The 25,390-nt window shown below is 36.2% G+C and overlaps 1 protein-coding gene across 2 annotated transcripts in view; it reads right to left on the reverse strand.

Annotated features, from left to right (window-relative positions):
- Positions 1-2,976: 2,976 nt before the first annotated feature.
- UCHL3 (ubiquitin C-terminal hydrolase L3) overlaps positions 2,977-25,390 on the reverse strand; it is a 41,876-nt gene continuing 19,462 nt past the window's right edge. For both annotated transcript variants that reach the window (XM_014262491.2, XM_005516422.3), the window contains 3 exons: positions 7,522-7,597; positions 4,975-5,033; positions 2,977-3,706 (listed from right to left, as the gene is read on the reverse strand). In XM_014262491.2, coding sequence (XP_014117966.1) covers positions 3,623-3,706; positions 4,975-5,033; positions 7,522-7,597 — 219 coding nt within the window. In that variant the 3' untranslated portion in view covers positions 2,977-3,622. The remainder of the gene's footprint in view (positions 3,707-4,974; positions 5,034-7,521; positions 7,598-25,390) is intronic.

The raw sequence follows: 25,390 nt of genomic DNA on the forward strand, positions 1-25,390 counted from the left end.
ATCATGTCATTTGATTAAGTGTTTAAGCAGACTGCATGGATCACAGTAACTTTCAAGTTGAAGTTCCTCACTAAGTAAAAAAAGTTCCAACATGTAAATCTCATTCTCAACGTGAATTTTAAATCAACTGTCATAGATAAATTATCTATGTAAGCCTGAGTAACCAAAATAGTTTTATTATTCCTTTGCACTAACAATGTAAGTCACCAGAGTCCCAGATCAGAGAAAGATTACATATACCAGATGCGAGTGCTAATTGTTGCTGTCTAAAGTAGCAAACATGATATTGTTCTACTTGACAAAAATAAACCCTTTCAATGTGTGTGCTCCTAGGGATAAGTCAAGCAATAATTTACGTCATATTCTTTTCAAGGACAGTTTTAGAAATATTTGATATAATAATATTTTCTACCAAGGCAGGCTTCTTTCTTTAAGGAATGACCATATTTATTTTGTCAATGTAGGCTGTTAAGTGACTTTATTTTCCAAAGCATACATTTCAATGTCAAAAACAACTTTCTTCCTCTTCCCTTAACTGAATCATGCAGCCACGATTGAAAGGAAAGGGCATTGTACTGGTTGTTAAATTATGATTTCTTAACAAAATGTCTGTAAATAACATAGGAAAACTTGCACCAATATACTTAAAAGAGCTTGAACAATCCTGAGTACTTAATAGCACACCAGCTCCACTCAGCTAAAATTAATGTAAGCATGGAGCATGCATCATCTCCTCACTCCTACACACACCATTTCCATAAGATGGTGTGTACAGCCAGCCCAGACTGCAGAGGCTGAAGAGGGATTTCCTGGCACTGCATGCCCGTGGCCAAGCCATGCTCCTCCACACAAAGGTGTTGAGGCTCTGGCAGGGCTGCACAAGTTAGAAAATACAGTGTTATTTTCCCACAGAGCTTGAGCTAATAAGCAGAGATTGCACAGCTCAGGCGATGATGCAGACATTGGGGCATTGCAGAGCCAAAAGCACCATGGGGTCTGCAGGGTTTATCAGCCTCTAATCAGGAGCTTGCTCGACTTTACAAGTCAGCAAGTGTTCATACCTCACTTTTTTTATCCACACTATACATGTTCTGTCAGTGATCCATATTCCAGCAGCTTGTAGATCTCTTAACTTCCTGTGCTCCTCGAGACAGTGCCAAAGCATGGTCACACAAGCTCTTGGAAGGCTGTTCCACTCTACATGTCAGGTGAGATGTATTTCTGCACTGCAGTCTTTCACAGTTTCTACCAAGGGACCATGCAGTGTAAAGATACAGTTCAGCCTAAAAACTATTGCATTGCTCTTCCTTTGGCATCTCAAAGCAGTGTTCACTAAAACCTACCATCTTACATATTAATAAACCAGAAATTAACACTGAAAATAAAATAGGGAAACCTTACCCTGCAGAACAACCAATTTGAAGGCTATGTAAATGTTAAGCAAAACTATAATATTGCAAAAATACTAAGAATTCTTATTTATGAGTTTTTGCTTAAGATTCAAGATGTATTTTTCATTGTGACCACAGAAAATCCCACTCCAACCTTACTATTCTAACCTTATTATCCTTTGTTCTGAATTTGTTTAATCAGTCCTTTTATCCAACAAGAAGCTCCACGTCTGAAGGGATTTTGTAATAAACAGCTACACAAAAATAGAGACACACCATTTACTACTTAAACTCACTGAAATCTTCTGAACACTGAAGATCATATATGATGAGGCCATTTCCATAGAGAAGACAACTTATGTAGCTTGTTTAACAGCTTTGAACTGCACTTCCTATCTTTCCTCGCCCTCCTCCCTATCCTAAAAGGGCCTTATCTATATTAACAATGGCTTACTTGAAAGGTAATCCTCCAAGTCACCATTAGCTTAAAATATGCAATATCCTAATTCAGTGGTGACAACCTTTATTTGATTTTGCTGATATTAGCAAGAAGGCAACACAGCTGGTTTGGTTCCTAAAGCCTCTGATTTTTATTTAAAAGCAAGTTTCAGGGCTTTACTAATGAGCATGGCAATGTAAAGCAAGTCTTAATGATACTGCATTTTATTGGGGTGAAAAAGCAAAAGCTTCAAAAATAGAAGCTCATTAGTGTAATTCTTCTCCCTTTGCTTTTCCAACCAGCTCACTTATAGAAAACAGACTGTTGTTACTGGACTCTCCCGGTGACACGTTTTAGACAGACACTCCAACTTTTTCTTTAGAGTGCAAGAGATGTTCTTAAGCGATAGGACAGACTCCCAGGCCTCTTTCTTTTCTATAAAGAAGGAAAAGAACTGCCAGAGTGCTTCTGGCATAACACCATTCATTTTTCCTGCAATGACAATTGATAGAGAATGAAGGTGCCCTCTGGGATGTGGAGGGTTCAGTTTCCTTTGACAGAGGGTTTGATTTGAAGCAAACTTAAATTATTCCACTTCAAAGGAGTGAATAAGGAATATTTTTTCTGGAATGTCAAAAACATGCACATTAACCCAAACCAATCTTCACAAGAATCCTGATGTGTTAAGATTGCTTAGCTAAAAAACTGAACCCAAAACCAAAACCAAACAAGAAAATCAAACTCAAAACAACCACAGTGTTACTAATTCAGGTATAGAAATTGGTCAACAGTACCTTAAGATCAGTAGGGGGAGTGGGAGGGATGGCACAGGGGAAGGCTATCATATAGCATTCAGTAATGACACCTGACAAATTTACAATAGATATTCCTACAGGGGATGAAAGTGTATCACCTTCATGGCTGCCTTAAAATCTCCAGTCTGTTTTGTTGCTGCTAAACAAAACTTCATTACAACAATCATCACTTTTCTATCATTTATTTAAGTTAGGTGAGGTACTTCACATTACTGTATTCACCTGTGTGTGCCCTACACAGTCCTACCATTTGAATTACTTAGTGTGCCTTTTCAAGGGAAAAAATCCACATCATTTTTCCACATATACAAATAGCAAACATTGGCTTAACTAAAGTTTTTTGACAATTTATTAACATTATTAGACTTGAGAAACAAAGTGAAGTTTTATTCAAAATGTAAACATTAAGATAATTTTAAAATGTTAGTGCTCACCAACAGTAAGAATAGTCCTTTTTCTGCCTATTTACTTCCATATATTTATTTATAAATAATGCACTGAAAGAACATCCTTGTCACTTGAATCACCTGGAGAAGTTCTTATAATATTCTTGCACCATTATAAATAAAAGATGGAGATAACCTTGTACTCCAAGTTTTCAGCCATTACCATACCACATTCATACTCCACTCAGAACGTTACCTGTGCATGATACAAATGATAATCCTGCTCTGAAGCAGTTCATCATTATTACGAGGAAATATCACAGACAGAAAATCCCAAAACTTTTAAGGGGGTGGAAAGGAAAAAACCCACCACATAAAAATCTTGCACAAAATGCATGCCTGTATAGAAATACCGAAAGTTGCTGTAGGAACAAGCAGCAAAATATAGCAAGGACAAATGCAAAGTTTATTCCACATATGCTACAATTAGTCAAGATGTTAGGGAAGTATCAAAATTTGTACTATTAACATATGGCAACAGTTTTATTCTTACAATACATTGCAATAGAGTTGCCTCACTGGTAAAGGCTTTTAAGCTGCAGACAGTGCAATTGCATTAAATCTTAATTCTTCAGGGTCACGTTCCATGAATTTCTTGCAAACTTCTATTGCATCCTAGGGGGAAAATAGTACAAAGAAACCCAAAATGAAAAACAGTATAAATCATATTTGTTATAAAAAACCAAACAGAACACAATTGAAATATGAAGATATGCTTTATCCAAACTATGCTCAAAACGGATTTTTCCATAAAGGTTTACTAAATAGTAAACGAAATAGACAAACCTACATAAACTGTATTTCTGATGTAAGTTACCACTACTCAAGATTACTTACAGTGCTCATATGGGCAGCCTCAAAGAGCAAAAGTTTTATGAAGGGCCTTAGCAATGATGATTTTTGTGACTGAACATTACTTTGTGCAGCAGATGTGTTGCTTGTCTGACTTTCTAAATGCACCTCTGAAGTTTGCCTTAGCTAGTCCTCCTGCCTTCAGAAATTTTTCCTTTGTTTCAAGATGAATCTAAGCTGGGTGGGGCAATTGAAAGATTTTAAGTAATTCCTTCATCTAGCTTTAGGGTGCAATCTGGAGAACACATGTTATCAGCAAAAACAGGAAAAAGACACATAAGGAACAAGGAAAGATTTATCCAATTTCTTCCCCTGTCCAAGCAAACACAAACTGTTTGCAAACTTTACAGATATTAGTCTTTTATATAAAATCTTTTTGGATTTTTTTTTGTTTAAGTTTCTCTGGTTTCTTCCTTTTGTAATGCTAATCCAGTCTTGATACCATAAAACTCAGATCTATGCACTGCCTTCTCTCAACTTCAACTTTGCATCATTCTGTAGGGATGACAGTTTATCCTCCCAACTCAGTGTAGCCCTTTCCAATTAATTTCTCAGCTCATGACACAAAGAAGCACCCAAAAGAAGCTGTGAAAGTGGTGAAGAATGATTATTAGCAAGGATCAGAAAGAAAATCAACTTCTGTCTAGCATGACACCTATCAAAATATAAACCAAAGGAAAAAGAAACAAAAATTTTAAGTTTTCAATCTACTAACTTGTTGTTAGATGTACTAATTGAAAGGACCAGGAGTATATGAAAATCTAAGTACAGAAGATAAATCAGTTCAATCTTGGGTTATAATCAACCCATTTATGCTATGATACTTTGACACCCAGACCCACAATATAAGTGTTCCAAAGTATCTCTTTTCAAACCTAATTCTGCCTCACCATCCCACTTGCTCTATTGCTCATCCAACTATAAATATAGCTAGACTTGTATAGGTATTTCCATATATCTATTTTATAAATTTTGTGGAAATACAGCAAGAATTTAGTAAAACAACATTTAAGAAGGTTCTCTATCCCTACCTCTAAAAAAGAATCATCGCTGGTTTCCCCATGGTTTATTGGAAATGGTTTGCGCCCATCTGTTGAAAGACAAAGTAGGATTGAATAACACATTTATAAAACTATAAAAACTTCTTTTTTCCAGTTAAAACTATTGAAACAGATTTTTTGTACTTCACTTTCAAAAATGCTATCTCATTTTTCATAAAGTTCACACATGCAGCTAGCTGCTCCCTGATCTCTCCACTGCTGACTGCTTCTATGAGTATCATTATATACAGTCTGTTGCTTTTAAAAAATAATCCAATCAAAACATTGAAATATTTTTCAATATTTAATTTGAAAACTTCAAAGCTGTAAGTTACTGTTGTTTTAATGCTGGTATAGTACTTCAGTTTTTCAAGTAGAGTAGAAAATTTTCAGCTACCCTTGATGGATTTACGCAGACAGCTGTAAACAGGAGCTCCAAAACAGACCAGAGTAGCAAACCTACCATTTACTGAAGTGTCTGGCATCACTGAAAATGTTTCTGCCATTTAAAATTAGAAAACAAACCAAACAGCTCTAAGTATTGGGAACTTTCACAGCATTTAAACATAATTGCTATAGTTATTTTTTTTATAGTTTTTTTCCTTGCATTTCAAATAGAATAATGCTTGCATTTCAGCATTTAAAAAATAATTTCATCCATATAAATGTCAGCATATCCTAATTATTTGCTAAACCAAAATCACTTTTGGCTCTGTCTTCCATGTAAAAGGCTTTGCCCTCCCCAAAGATGCCACAAAAGTTGACAATACTTCCAAACTACATTTTCCATAACTAAAAATAGATGTAATGTTAGAAAACTTTTGGATTTATATGAACAAGATGTTGTTCACCAACGGAAGATAAAAAGCAAAACCCTCAGAAAATACCAGGGAAACAGAACTGAATACCCTGCACTGTTACAAGCTAAGTTTACCTTAATTTGGGTGGTTTTTTTAATGTCCATATTGGCAGAATAACATTCTAATTTCATGTGCCTATAAATAATGTGTTTTCTATGACAAAAACATCATATATATTTAATATCCATGTGCTTCCTTAGCATGCCAAACCCCCCTTGCTGCCCACACTGTCTGAAGCCAATGAGTCAATTGAATAGCCTTCTTCCAATGAGTTGGAAAAACTTCCATTTTCCTACTTTTAAGTTGGGATTTTTTTGCTTCCTTCCGCTGGTACAGAGAGAAGTTATTTTAAGAACAGAAGAAAGAACACTAGTGACATTCCACTGTACAGCAGAGCTAAATGTCTCTCCTAATTTTTTATTTCAAGGAAAAATTCAAATGGGGTTTCTCCCTCATCATACCTACAGAAAACAGGTAAACATGGTCATCATAGAATGTAGTCTGCTTTTTAGGCAGCATAAATTAATCAACAATGAAAATGTGTTACTGAAATAGTAGCACACAACCAAAAAAAGTGTAAGTCATCCCTTGTGCCTTGAAATTTAGATCCATGAAATATTTATTGCATCCTACAGAACTTACCTTTTTGAACCAGTCCACTGACGGACACACAGCATCATAAAATACAAAAATGTGTGCCTATTGGTTATAACTTATCCCTGGGAATACCCCTTGGATCAACTTAATATTAACATAAGCACTTCTTATATATTGCTTATGCCCCATGTTGTGATTACTTATCACCTGTTAAGAGCATTGATTAATTACATGATGATTTTCAAAAGATGAAAATCTTATCACCATAAAATCCTGCAAAAACTTATGTTAGGAAAGATCAGTGACTTGCAGTTTTTAAATGCTGATCTGCTTGCTGGTTTTCTGAAGAGCCTGCTGGAAAACCTAGTTTCCCAGCAACATATTTAAGACTGGAGTCATTAGAGAATATCTAAGCAAGACTAAGTGCTACACAACCTGAAGAGGGAAAAATAAGCTGTATTTCAAAAAATAAGGACTACCGTTGCACAGTTAAATGTCTATTAACCACGAAAAGTAGAGGAAAAAATGACCAGACTATTACAAATGAGATGCAGAATATTAATATCTCTTAGTACCCTGATTAAATACTTTGAGTTTAAACGGTATCACTTAATAATATAGCTAACATTTCTGAAGTAGCACATAGCTACTATTTAACACTTCCACAAGAAGTTCAGGAATATAAATATAACAAATGCCCTGTGAAATTCTGAGTGTTTATTAATTTTTCTTGCTTCCTCTCCTTATAAATGCCCATAGAAATTTGAAAGCAGTCTAGTATTCTGTACCATTTTATCTTAATATGATGGAGTTGAGGGAAGGAGAACAAAAGAAAACCAAACCACAAAAAACCAAAAACACCCAAAGCAAAACAAAGAAACACCACCAAAAAAAACCTACCCCAACAGGAAGTAGGCTGCAGAGTTCTTTGAAAGAAATCCACAGACCCCTCAGATGCAGCTGAAAAGAACCTAAGCCCTACATAACATCAAGAAATATCTCTGAACCTTGGACAGTTAACAGCATCATTACTTGCATTTGTTACTAACAAATGGAGAGAGTGGATAAAAAGTGTTCTTACCCAATTCATAGAGATGGCCACCTACATTAACTAATGCAATAAAGTGAAGATCTACTTTTTCATCTATACTTGGTGCCTGCAAGACAAAACAAGACAAAAAGAAATTGTGTTTACTAAAACTCTTATTGTTATATGATTAATGAGGACGTATCATCATAATATGCTAAGCACCTGGACCAAAGAAATCATGATTGGGAATCACATTCTGGATCTATACAGAATGGCAGAAGTCAAGTGAGGAACATTTTGGAATACAAAGAAACTGTCTGCAATGCATATATCAGTAAGAATCCATACAGTAAAGTATCTGGAAGTATTTCCAATTATAGCTCTACATAAAAGCTCTATTTTTCATTACTGAATTAAAAGTAAAATCACCTCAAATACATAAACATCCAAAATAGACTTCCAGATAAATAACAAATCCTTCACTAACCTATCTCCCATAACAAAGTGATGCAGGACTCAATTCTGAACCTATAATATTTTAGAACTGAAAATATTCATTTGGTCAAAATAATTTTTTCCTCATAAGCCAAACCCAGTTAACCAGTTTCCTCTTCACAGGCAGTCAAAACAAACAGGTGGGGAGGAAAGATAATAACTTAGAGGTGCCCAGACTGAATTTTCAAAGTGGCATCATACTCATCATACCCAGTAAGGTCTGAAGTACAGTGACAGCACCAAATGAAATCACAAAGAATGGTTACAGTTAGTAAAGATCTACAGCTAGTAAAGATCTACTTGTGCTGGCAACTACAGCAAGCAGCAAAAGCTTTTGCAGAAATTCGTGGGCATGCACAGCATGGTGCTCCACCAACACATGTTCCAAGCACCCACTGAGCAGTGTTTGAACCTGTGAGCCAGAAGATCTAACATCACTTCTGAGCCAAAAGCTCTATTGCCACTGTTGTGTTCAATAGCAATTGATGGGATTAATTCCTTATCAGTCTGTCCAGTCTGCATGTGAACTTTAGATCCACAATTTAAGATCTGCTTTGAGCAAATGGGAAAAAGGACTTCAGGTTTTCTTCACTATCAAGAATGTGACTTGTGTGAAAATGTATTTAATGTAATTTTCTTTCATCTTTTAATTACCGCTAGACTTACATTAATTTTCTAAAAGACTCCAAAAATGTAAAAACTTGCTAGAAACAGATTAGTGTGTACAATAAGTTGTAGAACTTCAAAGTCATATCATCTTTTAAAGACTGGGTTCAAAATTTCCTTTTTGATGATGGTCCTGAGAAAAGACTTTAAAAGATTATATAAATTGAAAAAATTTGGCAAACAACCAGAACAACAGAGTGAAGGACATTAAGTCACTAGAGTAGTTCAAATACATCAAGAAGGCCAAAGAATGCAGCACTTCCAACTGGAACTGCCAACAGCTTACAGAAATTCTGTGTAGCAAGCTCAAAAATGAGAAAAAAAAATAAAACAAAAAACCACACAACTTCACCTCAATCTCATTTAAGATTTATCTCCATAACCAGTTAGAAGTGTGAAAGGCACAAATACCCTGTTTCACCACTGTTTCAGGGAGCCTAGAATGGAGAAAAGGCATTGTGGCCACTGAAGATGAGACATCTATCAAAGGGACAAGAGGATCTTTCCACCAGAAATTCAAGCAGTCTATGTGAAATGGCCTCTGATAGTTTTGTTTCACAGAAGGCCAAACAGAGCCAGGACTTAGCAAAACCAAACAGCCCCAAGAACTTGACTACCCCAGCTGCCAACTTCAAAGGACCACAGGTTTCCATAAAACCACACAAGACAGTAGGCAATATCCAATGGCACCTTGTTGCTGTTGCTATTGCTATTGATCACCCAATGTTTTATAGACATCTAAACTGTAGTTCTACAAAAGTGTGCAGGTAGGCTAGGCTGAGCATGCTTGTCAAATCCCACATTGTCACCTAATTCCCTTCATAGACATATCACTTCACAGCTGTTCACTTATCAATTAAACATATCAAATAAGAAATTTGGATTTAAGAAATTTCAGGGCTAGGGGAAAGACCACTGCCAGTTAGTGTCACTTTAGGAAGGAAGTGGCTTAACAATTTAAAGCTTACATCTGAACATACTCTACCTGGACTCAAGCTGACATGAAGCAGGGGAGTACACCACTACCGCAGATGACTTTGAGATGTTCAGGAGTTGATTTTGATCACATTTAGAAACAAGACATAGTTGCCCTTTTGACCATTTTGGGTGTTATGTTCTTTGTCAAATTCTAATAAATACCCTTTCTCTAGAGAGACACCATTGGCATGCTTGGAATGCTGAGTCTATATATAGGAAGAAGATGAATAAGGAAGCCATCAAAAAGAGCATGATTGACTTTTCATAAAGTTTACTTAGAGACAGACTCCTATAGAATCCTGCTGAGTTTTTGTATGTGACTAATCTAAATAACATGCTTTCATTGTGTTACCACCATAAACCGTGAGAAATGTTGTGTTTTTACATTTTTAATTCCCCAGCCTCAGAGAGAATGAAAGTGCCATGCCATTATTAAGTTTTCTACTGTATGTTCTAATGTAGGCAGTCTCCTTCCATTGAGATTTCTTTTCATCTAATCTAGATAGCAGTAAAATTGATGTTAACATTTCTCAAAAAATTAGGATTTCAATAATTTTTGACAGAAAAATATTTGCATAATCATAAGCATAGAGAAACAGCAGGGTCTGAATAGTCATGATGACCGAAAATTTTGTATTATAAAAATCTGTTGCTTATAACTTATGCAAACAAGTAACTGGATTAATCTTTCCCAATGTGATGAATCTGATTCAAAATCCATCCACCCCTCCCCTTCTTAGGGAAAAAAACCCCAACACATCCATATGTGTGCATGCACACAGTCACCATATGAAAAGCCTAGGCAGGCCAATTTCCACTTCACTGGGAAGCCTTAGAAATTCTAACTCTTGAACCAGAAGACTTTAAATTTCAAGGAATGGAAAAAAGAGGGAATATCAGCTCCAGGGAGAGGTCTTTTGTGGTCTCCTCGAAAAGCTACACCTTTGGCCAAGTTTTCAAATTTCTAATGAAGTGTCTATGTTAATGCTTAAACAAGCAAGGAGCATAGCTTTAAGAAGTCTGCCTGCATGTTCATCACAAGGTAGTATTGCTCGCAATGGTTACAAAGAATTTTCTCTTCATTACTCTTCTTGTCAAAGACCACAGTAACAGAGACATCAATCAAGTGCTGAGATGATCTGTTCCTCTAGATTTTTTCATTTAAAAGTCCAGTCAGTGTGCAAAAGGAAAAAGCACATTTGATGGACCACATGTATGCATGAACCACAAGGAGAAAGGCATAGGACTCTAAATAATGTGATTGTCTAACCAGGATTAACTAAACTAAACTATGGGAGTCAAGACTCATTTTTCAGCTCTTCTGAAGAGCTGTCATGCTGCATGTAGGAAATTTATACTTCTCTCCTATCCAGAAAAGAGAGAAAGAGAATGAATACCAGCATCTTGAGTTAGCTTACAAAGCTTATATTATGGTTGCAATCACAGTATAAGAAGTATATTTTGGTAATTTGGGTCAGTAGACTTAATTTTTCCAATTTATTTCTCCAAACTAAAAACATGCTGAAAAATAAAAATCAGAAGACTCTAAACTGATTTAAAGAAGAAAAATACAAGAAGTTCAGTGCTCAGAGTGATGGTTCTGAGAACATCATCTCAAATGTAACTTTTCTCCAAGGAACTAAGGTAACATGCAATAATAATACAGAATATCTTCATGAATACTCAGTCACACACACAAAAAGAGATAGCCAAGGTTGTCTGCCCTGTAATTTTGGATACCACATTAAAAGCACTTAAATATTAGAGTGCCAGTTTTTCAGAGGATTTGACTGCCTTCTTTGCTAACCTGGACATTCAAAGTGAATAATAAACAAGTGCTGACCTTTGTGAGAAATCAATTTGAATTTACTTGTCTCAGGTCAATACCCATTAGTTAATGTTATTGAAACAGAACCTCTGCATTTCTTCTTCTCTTCACTAGCAGATTTCAAATCTGTAACTAAAATTTCCTAAGTTTTTACAATATAAATGATAACCCTTTCTATGCCTTCTTGTACTAAGAAATTCCCTTTGTTTTACCTTACACCTCTGCATGCTGCCCTCTCCTCAGGAGCTAAACCAGTCTTTCTAGTTGTTGCACTAAACTTCAGAAACTCAATGGTCCACCCCATATCACCCAATCATATCATCTTGTCTAATAAAGTATATTTCATTACCTTCACAGTTTTTTTTTCTTGCAATGTAGTTAGACCATTATCCCAATCTAAAAGCTGGTATTCCACTTTCATGCATTTGAAATCCTTTGATCTTCAAATGTTGCTAAGTCAAGACAAAACTGTTTGTCAAATTTATGTACAACTGGTTTCTTTTCCCAAAACCTTCATTTCTCGGACAAAGTTACAACTGGGGAAAAAAAAATTGTCTCACTCTCATGATTCCACTGAACAAGCCTCTCCACACCCTGCTTAAGAAAGAGAAAGCAGTCTGGGAAAAGGTTATGCTGTAATGTCCATCTTTCTTATGAAAGACCACATTATCAAAGCAGATTCAGTGATACATGACAGTTTTCAGGCAATGTCTTCCAACTGTATGTTGTATTTTATTATTCCCTTACACTTGCTTTTGAAAGGAAGAAGGAAAACAAGAAGCCTCTCAAACCAGTTTAGTAGAATGCTTTACAGGTAGTGACTGGGAAAGGAAAAGAAACACCACTTGGTGTTAACTCAAGAAACTGGATCAGGAGTCTGTCAGGTTATGGAAGAGTACTGAAGACTGATAGGGAAGAGACAATTTTGCAAAACCTTCAGGAATAAAAAAATTCAGCTACATCCAATTGAAAGATTATGACAAAAGAAGCTACTGTCTAAAGAGGAGAAAAAACCTTAGAGGTATATCAATACAAATTCACTCAGAAGGAATTACAAAGAAGCCAAAGAAAAACCAAAAAAGCCAAAAAAGAAGAATACCAGGCATGGTTTAGATTCAGTAAATTCTGAAGTAAAAGGGAAAAAGTGATGCAATTGCTGTTGAGTAGATCAGACATCTGTAACTTCTGTTTTGCAGCATGGGATGTGCTTAGGCAAATATGCTGTGAAAGGCAGTTGGGTCTCCGTTGAAGTACTGCAACTAAAACAGATACCATTGGAATGATGGTCACAAGTTTTTAGCAAGGCTATTTCTCCCTTTTTCTAACAAAACAGTGACATCTCTATTCATAACCAATATCCTGCAGTGAGTTTGACATATAAAAGGCAGCAAAACCTAAGGCCAGCAGAGATACTAAAAGAATAGATGAGCTGGAAGAAAAAATTACAAGGACTAAGGGAAAGTCAGCATTACTAAACAAGCATGCTGTTAGCTTATCTTAAAAATTTGCCACATCTGCTGCAATTTATCAGATTTGTACAGAACATTTCAGGACGGTATTTTGATTTTTTTCCCCTCCTATTAAATGTTCTTAACATCTGGAGACCTAGTCTAAAAAGATGTACTGGATCTGTCTGAGATGGAGCTTCCCCAGAGCAGCCCTCCCACTGCTGAGCTCTGCATTGGTAGCTGGACGGTGCTGATAACACCCCAGTGCTTCAGCCACTGCTGAGCAGCGCTGGCACTGCATTGGTGCCCTCTCTCCAACCCCACCAGCAGTAGGATGGAGGTGGGCAAGATCTTAAGAGGGGACACAGCCAGGACAGCCAACTCAAATTGACCAAAGGGATATTCTGTACCATATGAGGTCTGCTCAGCAATAAAAGCTAAGAGAGAGGAGGAAAAAGGGGCAGGCATTAGTTGTTGCAAAATTAGTCTTCCTGGCCAACCACTACACATACTGAAGACTGGCTTCCCAAGAAGTGTCCGGACATCCCCTGCTGATGAGAAGTACAGAATAAATCTTTTGTTTTCCCCTGCTTTCATGTGAAGCTTTTGCTTTACTGAACTGCCTTTATCTTGACATAGGAATTTTTTTCTCTTATTTTCTCCCCACCCTGGCCTGCAAAGGAGGGGAGTGACAGAGCAGCCTGGTGGACATCTGGTGTCCAGCCAAGGTCAACCACCATTGAAGTCAAGCAAAGTTTTCAACTAGGAAAAGTCCTTTTGTTTAAGGAGCCTAGAAAAAAGTCTCCCAGCAACAAAACTTTTGCTCTAAATTTTGAAACAGTCTTTTTTCTGTCTGTCAATGTTTTAGTAGTAGAAATGTACTTAGAACTACAAGAAAGTTCAACTCTATTTTAAACACAAAATACAGGATGTCCCGTCCCCCACTCCCCCCCCTCTTAAATTCAAGAGCATAGATTTCTTAATAAAAGCAGTACTAAAATGCTCATGCATTTCTCATATACTGGCCTCATGCAACACTGAGCAGTTCAGCCTCTTTGTACACGTAGCAGAATATCAGAGCAGTACTAATACTACTTGTTGACAGGACATTAAATACTACCTTGTCATTCAAATATTATCAAGCCAACTAAGACAGCTTTAATGCCAAAAATGCTGTCTGGTTTCTTGCATACTAAACTAATCTACAATTAGGCTGTGTTTTCTTAATTTTCTTGTAAGGCATGTTGTACAAAAGTGTAAAGATGAGAACAACATTAGTTACCAATACATATCAGACAATACAGTATTCACTGATAAATTTTTGTGTATAGGCCTTGCAATTTGAATCTGTTGGATGAAGATGGGATATCAGGGGAATTAAGGCATTATAATTTAAAACCTTTTAGCAGCAAGTTTCTGTTTTGCCAAATAGAGTTGTATTGAAAGCTAAACTAATTTTCTGAACATTTTTAAAGCAAATGCTTAGTACTAATAGATGAGAACTTGTTTTTGGCCATGTTCTGAAGTTAATAAAACTCTCAGCTTGGTTTTCTGCTCCAGTGTCAACAGGTTATGCTGTAATGTCCATCTCTAGATAAGTCATTGTTTATTTACTGTTGAAGTAAACTCATGTTCAATTAATGCTTTTGTTCTAGGCAGGCACACTCAAGCACAAGTCTTTTTTTAACAACAAGCATAGATAAGTCAAACTCAAACAAGATCCCAGTTTCAAATTACAGAAATATGACATAGTATTTTCCAAGGTTTGCTACACAATAAAATCCCCAGGTAAAATGTCAGATGTTTGTCAATGTCAATGAAACAAATGAAGGGTAAAAAGCATGATTTGGGAAGAATTTACATCTGCTTAACTTCATGTCTCCTCAGATCCCAAAATATTTAACTAGCTCCAAATGATAATAGCAAGAATGTTACATAGTTCTGAATATTATATGAGATCTAGATACTTAATAAAAGCAATTACTATTCAAATGAAGAGAAAGCAGTCTGAGAAAAGGCCTCATCTTGAGATATTTAGCAGGATAAAAAGACAAAAGCTATAAAGAAGTGGAAGCATTTGACACTAATTTTTAACAGCAGTAAAACATAAAGGACTTCCACATGTGCAAAGACACATCTGAATGAAAAAGAAAATTATCTGGACCACGGTCAGAGTAGTTATTTCACCTCTGTAAAAAATCCACATATCTCAAAGAGGAATTTCCAGGAACACAGGTGAAATGTGATCGGTATCAAAGAATGATAAAAACAAAATCAATGTTCTAATTCTGCCTTTAAGACCATTAACTTCCACATACCAAGATTTATTTTTTATTCATTTATGCACTAGAAGTGTGATCACTCCTTAAAAGCAGGATGAAATAGCATTAAAAGACTCTTTCAGTTCGGTATTTCCCCATTTAGAAATATTGGCTACTCTGTACATATAACTTTTTTTGCAGATTTTTAAGATACATTTGTGGTCTATGAGTGAAGAAGGAAAAAAAATTAAGCGTTTGATGACAAGCTTTTCTTATTGGAACATCCTCCCTTTCAACTACAATGTTTGTCTACAAACTAGATGAAGAAACAAGATGTCAAGTCAGAAAGTAACCAGCCCCTTGGGATTAAAGGAAACATTTAATCATTACTGAAATACCCAGGGACCATTAACCAAGAGTTATCAAAAGAAAAGGAGACTAGGTTTAGAGTATGAGAACTTAAAACGAGGTCTCAAACACAGAAGGAATAATGCCATGTGGCAAAAATATTAGAAGCCCCTTGGTTTAGCAGATCCAAATGAAAGATCATGAAGATGAGAGAAAATAAGAGGCTGGATGTGGAGCCTATGGCAAAAAAAAGTGCCAGTTCATGAAAGGCAAACTTCTTCTATGCTTTGAGAATGATTTGGCATATGTATGGAATCAAAAATACCTGGGCAGCAAAGCATGGAATAATGTCCTTTTGCTGTCTGACATGGTGGAAAGGGGAAAAATAAACCAGGAAGAAAGAAATCCTAAGAATGGTTGAGAAAAGACCGCAACAGAACATGATGCCTTGAAGACTGAGGCTACATGGCAGAAGACCAGTGGTGTCAGAGTAAGAAAAGACTGAAGATGGACTACACTTACAACAGAATGAAGCCCGACAGATGGAAGGCGTATCAAGGGCCGCCACCGACGCAGACGGATTGACGGACTGGGAGCCTTTGCAGGACCTACATGATTACGTTTGGCCCAGGAGAGGGAGGCAGAGTGACACAAGGGTGAGGCCTTCGTTCTGCTGTGGCTAACCTGAGGCTGCGATGAGCATGGTGGTGAAGACAGCGAGGACGATGACGACTACATAAACATTAAAAAAGAACATACTTAGCCCAATTAAACTTGAAATAGCATCCCTGCAACTGCATCAAATAGCAACTGCAAAAGCGTCCACTACTGAGTATACTCCTTTAACTGCTCAATTCACACAGATAATAATCAAGAATGTGTTGAATTTGAATGAGAAGACAAAAGAACACTGCAAATAAGCAAAGACAATGTTCAAATCTGAAGTCTATAGTCAGACAAGCTAGAGGTTATTCACACCCAGGGAACTTCACATATGAACACAAATTAAATGACTCATTCAAGAGACAGAGTGTTGAAAAGTGAGAAGGGAGGGGATTTAAGCATCATTTAATGGAAGAAATAGTTAAGAACAGAGAAAGAATCAGTTTTGTCTACAGCTACAAAAGCTGTGAACAGTTCTTTGGCAATTTGGGAAAGCTAGATTGTGCTACTCTGGGATTTAAGATGAATCAAGTAACTATGGTAACAGAACCCAGAGTTTCTTTACTGTTCCATGTCTAACATAAAAGGAAAGCAAAGGAAAAGGGAAGCTTACCGTGGTGAGGTATGCAACTTCCTAAGTTTTTCACCTATTCTTCTAAAATAGCAGGCCAGTGGCAGTACTGCCATTAACACTCAGGATCCCTTTAGTATCCGTGGAAGCAGTAGGACTATGTTAAACCATTCAAATTGTTACTATTAGAAGAAAGACCATAGAAGTATTAAAAATGACTCTCAGCTCCAACTAACAAAAGTTATAGTAAATATATTAACACCAGAAAGGACCATTGTGATGATTTAGTTTTGATCTTCTGTCCCACACAGGCCACAGGACCAAACAAATTCAAGTTTTGCTTGGATCAAAGCATAGTCATAAAACAAAAACAACCATTCAAGCTTAACAATTTTTTTTACTACTGAAAAAAATCAGAATAAAAAATTCAATCAGTCCTAGCTACAGAGACAATAAGTAGCATATTCACACAGTTTAATAAAATTCATAATGAATGAAAATGCAATATTTTTAGTCCTGTTCAATAATGACATAACATGAACAATAGATTACATTATTCATCTGGCCATCATGCCAAACCAGGAGGTCATCTTCAGCATTTCATCCACTATTACCTTGGATTATATAAAAATTCCGTGTTATTTAGACCCTTTCAGAGAACCTCTTGCCTTCTGTCAAGAAATGAAGTTAATCTTTTGTGCTAATTACACAGCTTTTATTTGGCCTCAGAAAAACACTCCTTTGTTTGAAGCTAATCTAAAGGGCGATCCAGATTGTCCTGTGTTGATGTCTTGTGCTTTACTATCTCTCTATCTTTTTCCACCGCCTGTAGGTTTTGGGGTGTATTTTAATCACAGTATCATGGAATGGTTTGGATTGGAAGGGCCCATCTTAGATAATTTAATTACAATTCTCACCATGGTCAGGGACACCTTCCATTACACCGGGTTGCTCAGAGCCCCACCCAAACTGGCCTTGGGCCCTTCCAGGCATGAGTCATCCACAACTTCTCTGGGCAACCTTTTCTACTGCCTCACCACCCTCACAGTGAGGAATTTCTTCCTAATGTCTAACCTAAGCCCACCATCTTTCAGTTTGAACCCATTGCCCTTGTCCTGTCACTACATGTCCTTGCACAGTCTCTCTCCAGCTCTCTTGCAGGCTCCCTTCAGGTACTTGGAAGGCTGCAATCTGGTCACCCTGCTATTGTCTTCCATGTCACTGACAGACTGGTTAACAGTGCAGGTGTTAGAACCAATCCCTGCAGAGACCCACAAGCTAACACAGTAACTCATCACTGACACCCCACTTATCTGCCCTGAGACCGGCCAGGTTAAGGCAGCCAAAAGAGAAACTGCAGGTCCTTAAGGCATGTCCCAAATTATGCTTTCCATGGAATGACTCCAGTAGGAGCTGTCAAAACTGAGAATTAGACAACTTCTCTGAAAAAAAATATTTTCACTCTTACTAGTCAAAATAAGTCACTGTAGTGCCAGTTTCTTTGTATTATTTATTATTTTTGAAGCAACTAATCTTAGTTCTCTTTTTCTTTTTCCTATCAAGACTAGGACAATGAATTGGTTCTTCCTGCTCCCATATTGCTGACCTTAAAGAAGGAAGATAGGGTTAGGAATTCTTCATAAAGAGTAAGCATCAAGTACCATAGAAACTGTAGAGCTCAAAGACAATCATGGAATGTTACCAAGTCTCATAACATGTCCAGAGAACAGTTTTCCATAGGTTTGTCATGGTTTTGTTTTTTCCTTTAATTTCAAGCATCTGATCCACCCCCTACCTCTCAGCAGCTCCTCATAAAAGAAGACAAAACTAGAAAACCCGCAATCCAAAAATGGAATAACATGAATAAAAAGGAATTAAGCAATGACAATACTTCTACCGGACAGAAAGGCTTACAAGAGCTTAATGGCTATTACAGTTTATCTGTACTACTGACTGGGGTTTTTTCATATTCTTCACTTGAAGAACTGATCTAAAACGAAATATTTTACATTTAGGTAACATATCAGATGGCTTTAAAAACAATTTGTTCTCAGCTTGCTTAAGAAAATTTCAAAAGATGACTTCTAGAATTTCTCATAGTCCACAGACCTCCCAATGGAAGGAGGAACCTATAAGATTTGGGAACCTCTGCCAGGCAGAAATTTAAGAGCTTTGCTCACTAGACAGTTCATGATGAAAGGAAAGAGGCCCCTGTATGTTTTACAATTTTGTACGCTGCTGTCATCGTGACAGACGGGATTGATAAGTCTTCCAAGGATCTGAATTACAGTATATTGTTAGTGAGAAATAGTTAAAAAAAAATGAAATCAAAAACCTTACTGAGAGTATGATACACTGGTGCATTCCATTGACTGGACACTATTAAACTATATACTTTAGCTCTGAAAAAAAATCCATTTTTTTAGGGCTCCCATATAATTACTCCAAAACCATTTATAAGATGTTGAACAATACCGAATTTAAGAATTGTTTAACAGTACACAGTGATGACAACAATATTGAAATATTTTTTTAGAGAGCCTTTTTTAAGTTTGGTTACCGTTTTTATCACAAGTCTATACTTCTACCATTCTTCTTTATTGCACTTATTTGTTTTCTGGCCAATATTGCTAAAATAATGAGAAAATATTAAAAATACCCCTTGCCTGAATCTAACAAGACCAAAAAATACTTCAGCTTTTCAAAACTGAATTTATACCATAAAATGCCATTTAGGGCAACTAATATTTTAGTATTTCTAGTTAGTATTTGTCCTGATTTTTACTTCTATTCATTGAATCTTTTTATCCTTTATTTCCTGTACTAGTGGGTCCCCTAGTGAGATCAACTAAGAAAATGAGAAGCATCCTCTCCATTGAAAATATACTTTTGCATCTGTAAGAGTGGAATTTAAGCAGAGAGTATATAGGAATTCTGGAAAAGCAAACTTAATACTGGATTGTGGATAATTAAGAAGGCTGTAATAACCAGAAAATTCTATGCATTGTTTTAACAGTAAGCACAAATTAAGCTATGTGAACTGAAGTTGTTTTCAAATTAATATTAAAAAAAAGAAATAAATTAGCATTACATGTCAATATTACTATGAAATTAATGTTAAATACACATCTCCAAATAAAGAATACAACCATATGTTTTACATTTAACTTAAAATATGGAAGACAAACCCTAAGTTCAGACGCTCTATTCAAACAAAACTTATTAACAGCTAGAAAGTGCAGAAAAGAGAGAATTAGTCTAACTTCACAAGAAGAAAAGATCACAGGAGCATATTCCTGTGCTGAAAAATATAACAGGTCAAGTATCTGAAGTGGTAAAACAAAAGCCCTGAAATAGAATTTAATGTTATTGTCATATAAACCAGTAGGCACATAAAGTTTGTCATCTGAAATGCAAAAAAATACATTATAAAGAAGTTAAAAGCTTCATGGAGTAGATCCAGAAAATATTCAGGCAATTAACATCTGTTCCAATCCAAAACTCACTCCTATATATAGCTGTTACTAAAATCTAAGATCTAAAAGGAATCACATACAAAGTTTGTCAGGCACCAAGAGCTGTGCTTTTGCACACACCCAGAAGTGCCTAAGTTTGATAGTGCTGAAGAGGTTATGGCTTGGTTCACACCCAAACCTGTCAAGTTCTAGAAACAGGGGACTGTTTGCTCATCTTGTTTGTGGAACCCAATCCAGCAAATTATTTCAGTCCACATGTAATGCACTGAAGATCTGACAGGACAAAGCAGCATCTAGTATTGCATGACCATTTCTAAAAATAAATAGCTATTACTGATTAACTTGCTAGAGGCTACAAAAATTCATCTATCTGGAAACTCAGGTTCAGAGCATCCTCACAGAAGTTCAAGCCCATGCTACCTTCCTCTTTGAAAGCTTCTCTGCCTATCAGCTCACAACCTGTGCTGGGACAAGGGCTTTTCTTCTTTCCTCCATTTTGAGGTTGTCACTGTGTAGAAAGAAACACCAGCTGCACTGGGACAGAGATATGAGCTTTAATGGCATAACAATATGTCTGGAAACTTGGGAAACAGAAGGAGATGGCATACTTTCAGTCCTGGTCATTGTTTCTTAGGCACAAGCCTGGCATAAGAGGCCCTGGCATATGTTCTGCATCAGTTGCACTGTTCCATAAGCATGCGGGGACTCTATGCAACATGCTGTTTGTTATATATTTCCCATACAGTAATCCCTGGAGCAGAGATGGGAGAAGGTTGAAGCAACAATAAAATGTACAACTTTTCCCAAGTGGGAAATATAAGGGTTATAACAGCTTCAAGATTTTTCTCAGAGAGGGTGTACTTAGTATCTATCAATCACTTTTCCCCAACACCTTTTGAAGCTTTTTCTTAAATATTTGCTCATTATTGAATTAAACACAACATTTTAAAGGGTCCGTATTACAGTTGAAACTAAGTGTTCTTCTTCCTTAGTCATTATCATTATTGGGTTTTTTATATGCAAATCAATCTATGTATCACACTGTCTGAAAAAATCTTCTTCCTCCTCTTTCCTTCACAAGGGTTTTAAATTTCTCGATACAGTTTCAAGCCTATGTTGCTGGTGGTGATGAAATCTTGAGAGATACTAAGTTCCTTCAAGTTTTTATAAAAAGCAGCCAGACAATGGAGAGGAATCTGACAAAGGAAGAATTCCACAGAGGCAGAAGATGCCTCATGAGCTCATCTCCAACAATATACCACAGAATTCACATGAACTAGAGACATTTCTAGTGTCTCACGTACTTCGACTGCAAGAAAAGCTTGTTCCTAACTAGATATTCCTTACATGCAACAAAGGCCTGATCAACATGCAAATTCTCAGGAAGTTAAGTTTCATAAACTCCAGTCCTCACAGACCTACTAATTTTGCCAATATTACAATTATCAACATCAATATGTATTAAGACTGAGATTACAGACCAAACTGGGCTACATCTGCTAGCACATCAACATCTGCACCAGTCAGTTTAGTTAGTCCCTCTGCAGCTGGTAACAAAATATTTACAGTATTCCCCATGTAAGTTTAACCCATGATTAAGAATGGACAATATCCCAAAAGTATTAGTTTGCTAAACATACGGGTAAAGATAAGAAAAATGATGAGATGAGAGCACCCCAAAAAATCTTTCCAAAATTAGTGGCAATTTATCTCTCCCTGATGACTTAAAATTAAGTTCTATGGTCTATGTTAGGCAAAAGTCAAGCTAGATTATCACAATGGTGAGTTCTGTGATCAAAAAAAGTGGAACCACAAAAATAAATAAAATTTCAAGGATTAGGGAGCTCTGCAAAAGCTAAATAAACTAGATTTTTTTTCAAATAGTTTTTTCTTCACAAGATTTTTTTTCCAAAATAAATTGAACAGCACTGTTGTACACCAAATACTATCTTTTTGGAGTGCTTTCTTGAGCAAAGTCAGTTGATGCAACATCAATTCTCTGAGTAGTTTTAGCCCACTGTCTAGCTTCAGCCATATTGGTAAAATGTTGCAAGTCTTAAGAATTGTAAATTCTTTTAATTTTCTCCTTCCAAATTAGTGGTTTGATGATGAAAAAAAAAAAAAAAAAAAAAAAGAGAGCGAGCCAAATCATCTTCTCTTCTGTGTAAGGGAAGAGGCTGACTGTGAACTCAGCCATCACCTGATGGTACATGGCTATACCCTGCTGCTTGCTATCTCTTACAGATAGTGCAAGAACAGCACAGGAAGCATTATGGATTGGAGAGATGCAAAAAAAAACCAAAACAAACAAACAAAAAACAAAAACAAACAAACTTATGGCAGCTGATTGGTAGAGATGTTGGATGCAAAACTGTAGAAACATTTTTTCACTTGTGTTATTTATTTCTTATAAACTTGTTATTTAAATCCATGGGTGGCTTTATGGGTGCGAATATCCTCTATATTTATGTTTCATCCTAGGAATCAGAATTCTTTCATGCAGATTTTATGGGTTAAGCATAAGATCCAGAATAACAATTCTACGGTATTAATACCTTATTAGCAATTTGCTCAGTATAGAAATCAGATTAATGCATGTCTCAAACACTAACACATTAGATATCATGGCAATGCAATGAGTTACAGTCTAACCAAGCACAATTTCCAAAACATTTCATATGATTCTAGTAAGGTCCTTTTTTACACTTTTACTTTGTAGACTGTAAAAGAAAAAGAAACATAGCTAAAATTTTAAGGCAACTTCACCACCTTTACAAGAGAGATTATATGCTTGTTCTCTAATGCTAAGTTAAAAATCATGTATGAACCAGTTATATAATTGATTTTATATTCTCTCAAGATGCAAATGTTTCTTTAGAAGACTATGGATTATTCAGAAGAAACATCAAGGAATATGGGTGATTTAAGAAAAAAAATCCCACCATATGCTCTTGGCAGGAGCAAAAGGGAAGCTCTTTCTGTTTCTCCTCTACCAATAAATTGTAATGCCCCAGGGAACCAGAGATCTTTGAAAGTTCAAGTTTTACAGCAGTTGGGAACAGAGTGCATTGATTCTACTTAGCTCTTGCCAATGTTAACGACTGTTACTGTGATCAAAGTCTAACTTTGTGCATTCCAAGCACAATTATAGTTCTCCAGGCACATGAAACAAGTTTACAGACTAAAGTTTGCAGTTATGTTTTGAGTTAAAGAAGAAATCAAGCTGTGGTAGTGTTTTTAGAGGCTGCCAACTTCAATCCATGTTAAAAATATTCCGGATCATACTCGTGAACAAAAAGTGTATCTAAGTAAACACACTGATGTGTGCCAGTATTTCAGCTTTTTGTGAACATCTGACACATGTTCTTATTTGTGATTTTTGACTCTCTGAGTATAAACACCAGTTTTGATTTTCAAAGGCTGACTTTTTTATCAATATTTTTGATAAAGGTCTAATGATGTGCAAGAATGTTGTTTGTATTTGAAGTAGCAGCTCAGATGCTGCATCTCAGTCCATTCAATTCTGAGCCTCATTTCGCTCAACATACAGTTCTAGAAGCCAAAGCTGTCAGTTGGGAAATGGATGTACAAAGTATACTAAAATAACCCAAACAGGAGGAGTTACAGAAGAAAGGCAGTGTTTTCTGTGTCCTCCCTTAATAGTTGATATATTTTACTCTGCAGTTCTGTTTTCTTTTATCTTCCTCTTCTTAACAACTAATCCTAAGCACTGTAGGTTAATTTGTTCAGATGGACATTCTCATCAGCCTCCAAGGAAAAGGAAAAATACATGAATGTAAGAGCTCTTAATTTTGTCCTAAGAATTTAGGTCATGAACAAAATCAAAAGCTCTTATTACTCTCTAGCCAATATCCAACACAGTCTTACTAATCAATAACCAATACCCAGCATAGGTATTTCAAGTGGCCATATCACTTTTATTTGCTTGATTGAAATGTTATTTTGAGCCAAGCTGAAGTAACACTTAAACAAGAAAACTTCCCAAAGACCACAAATCACATTCTGCTAAGCAGCAATGCATAAATGTTGCTAAAACTCCCCTGTCCAAAATAACTTTCACCTCCGTCACAAAAGTGATTCCATATGCCACAAGTACCACATGACATAATAAAAAGTTCATTCTATCACTTGTACTTACATCAAAAAGTGATATGGAAAGCCATTGGCAGCAGGTAGGGATACCTTGATGTTGCACAAATAGCCTGCCAATCACTTAACAGCACAATTATTTGAGTATTTGCTGTTCACGAAAGCTGATCTAAGTATAGTCTGTTAAACTTTCTCCTCTCTTCCCAGAAGTGTGCCTCTAACCCCTCTGTGCCAGCATTAGCTCCTACAAGGCTACAGGATCAGCTGTTTCAGGAAGCTAGGAAGCCCATTAAGATACTGTAGGAAACCTGACAATCCAGAATGATTTTAACAGCCACAGATACACACAGCTGGCTAAAACTTCAGATACTATTACCAAAATAGCACTTGAACAGGAGATAAGCATGTCAAAGCCATGAGAAATGCAGAAATTGAATACTAATTATTCTTCAGATCTAATTCCTTGCCCAAAGGCCAATTAATCTTTTAAAAAGATTTCTGTGACATAGCTTGCCATTTTCCTTACTGTAGAATTGAGCTGTAATGAAGCACAATTGCAAAAGTACTGGATATAGATGCCAGTAATATGAGAGCAGAACAAAGGTATCTTCTACTCACATTATTATATTCACATATTAAAAAGGTCATTTATTTCAAGAATCACTGCAGATAATATTTTATACCTGGAATAACTTCCCTGAAGCATGTAATTGTTTAATTGAGCTAAACAATTTCTACAGGCTTATTTCTATACAAAGTGTGCCTTTGCATTTTCCTCCCCTCCTACTCTGTCAGACAACTATACAGCAACTTACTATTATTACTAACGCAAATGAGGGGGTAGGATACAAAATGAGTTTCTTCCCCAACTCAAATTTCAAAAATTATTTACTCTGTAAAAGACTCTAGACCTGGAAGTCTCTCTCATTTAATGTTTTCCCGTTATCAAAAGATACTCCCCTCAGATTTTCTGATATATTACTTGCAAACAGTTACTACAATTGTTTTGAAAGTAAGGAATGCAAAACAGCAGTACAAAAAAAAAGTTAGATATTAATCTCATCCTGATCACTGAT

Source organism: Pseudopodoces humilis, chromosome 2 (assembly GCF_049639895.1).
Source record: "Pseudopodoces humilis isolate 2021_Gansu_Grassland_sample_001 chromosome 2, ASM4963989v1, whole genome shotgun sequence".
NCBI classification, from domain to species: domain Eukaryota; kingdom Metazoa; phylum Chordata; class Aves; order Passeriformes; family Paridae; genus Pseudopodoces; species Pseudopodoces humilis.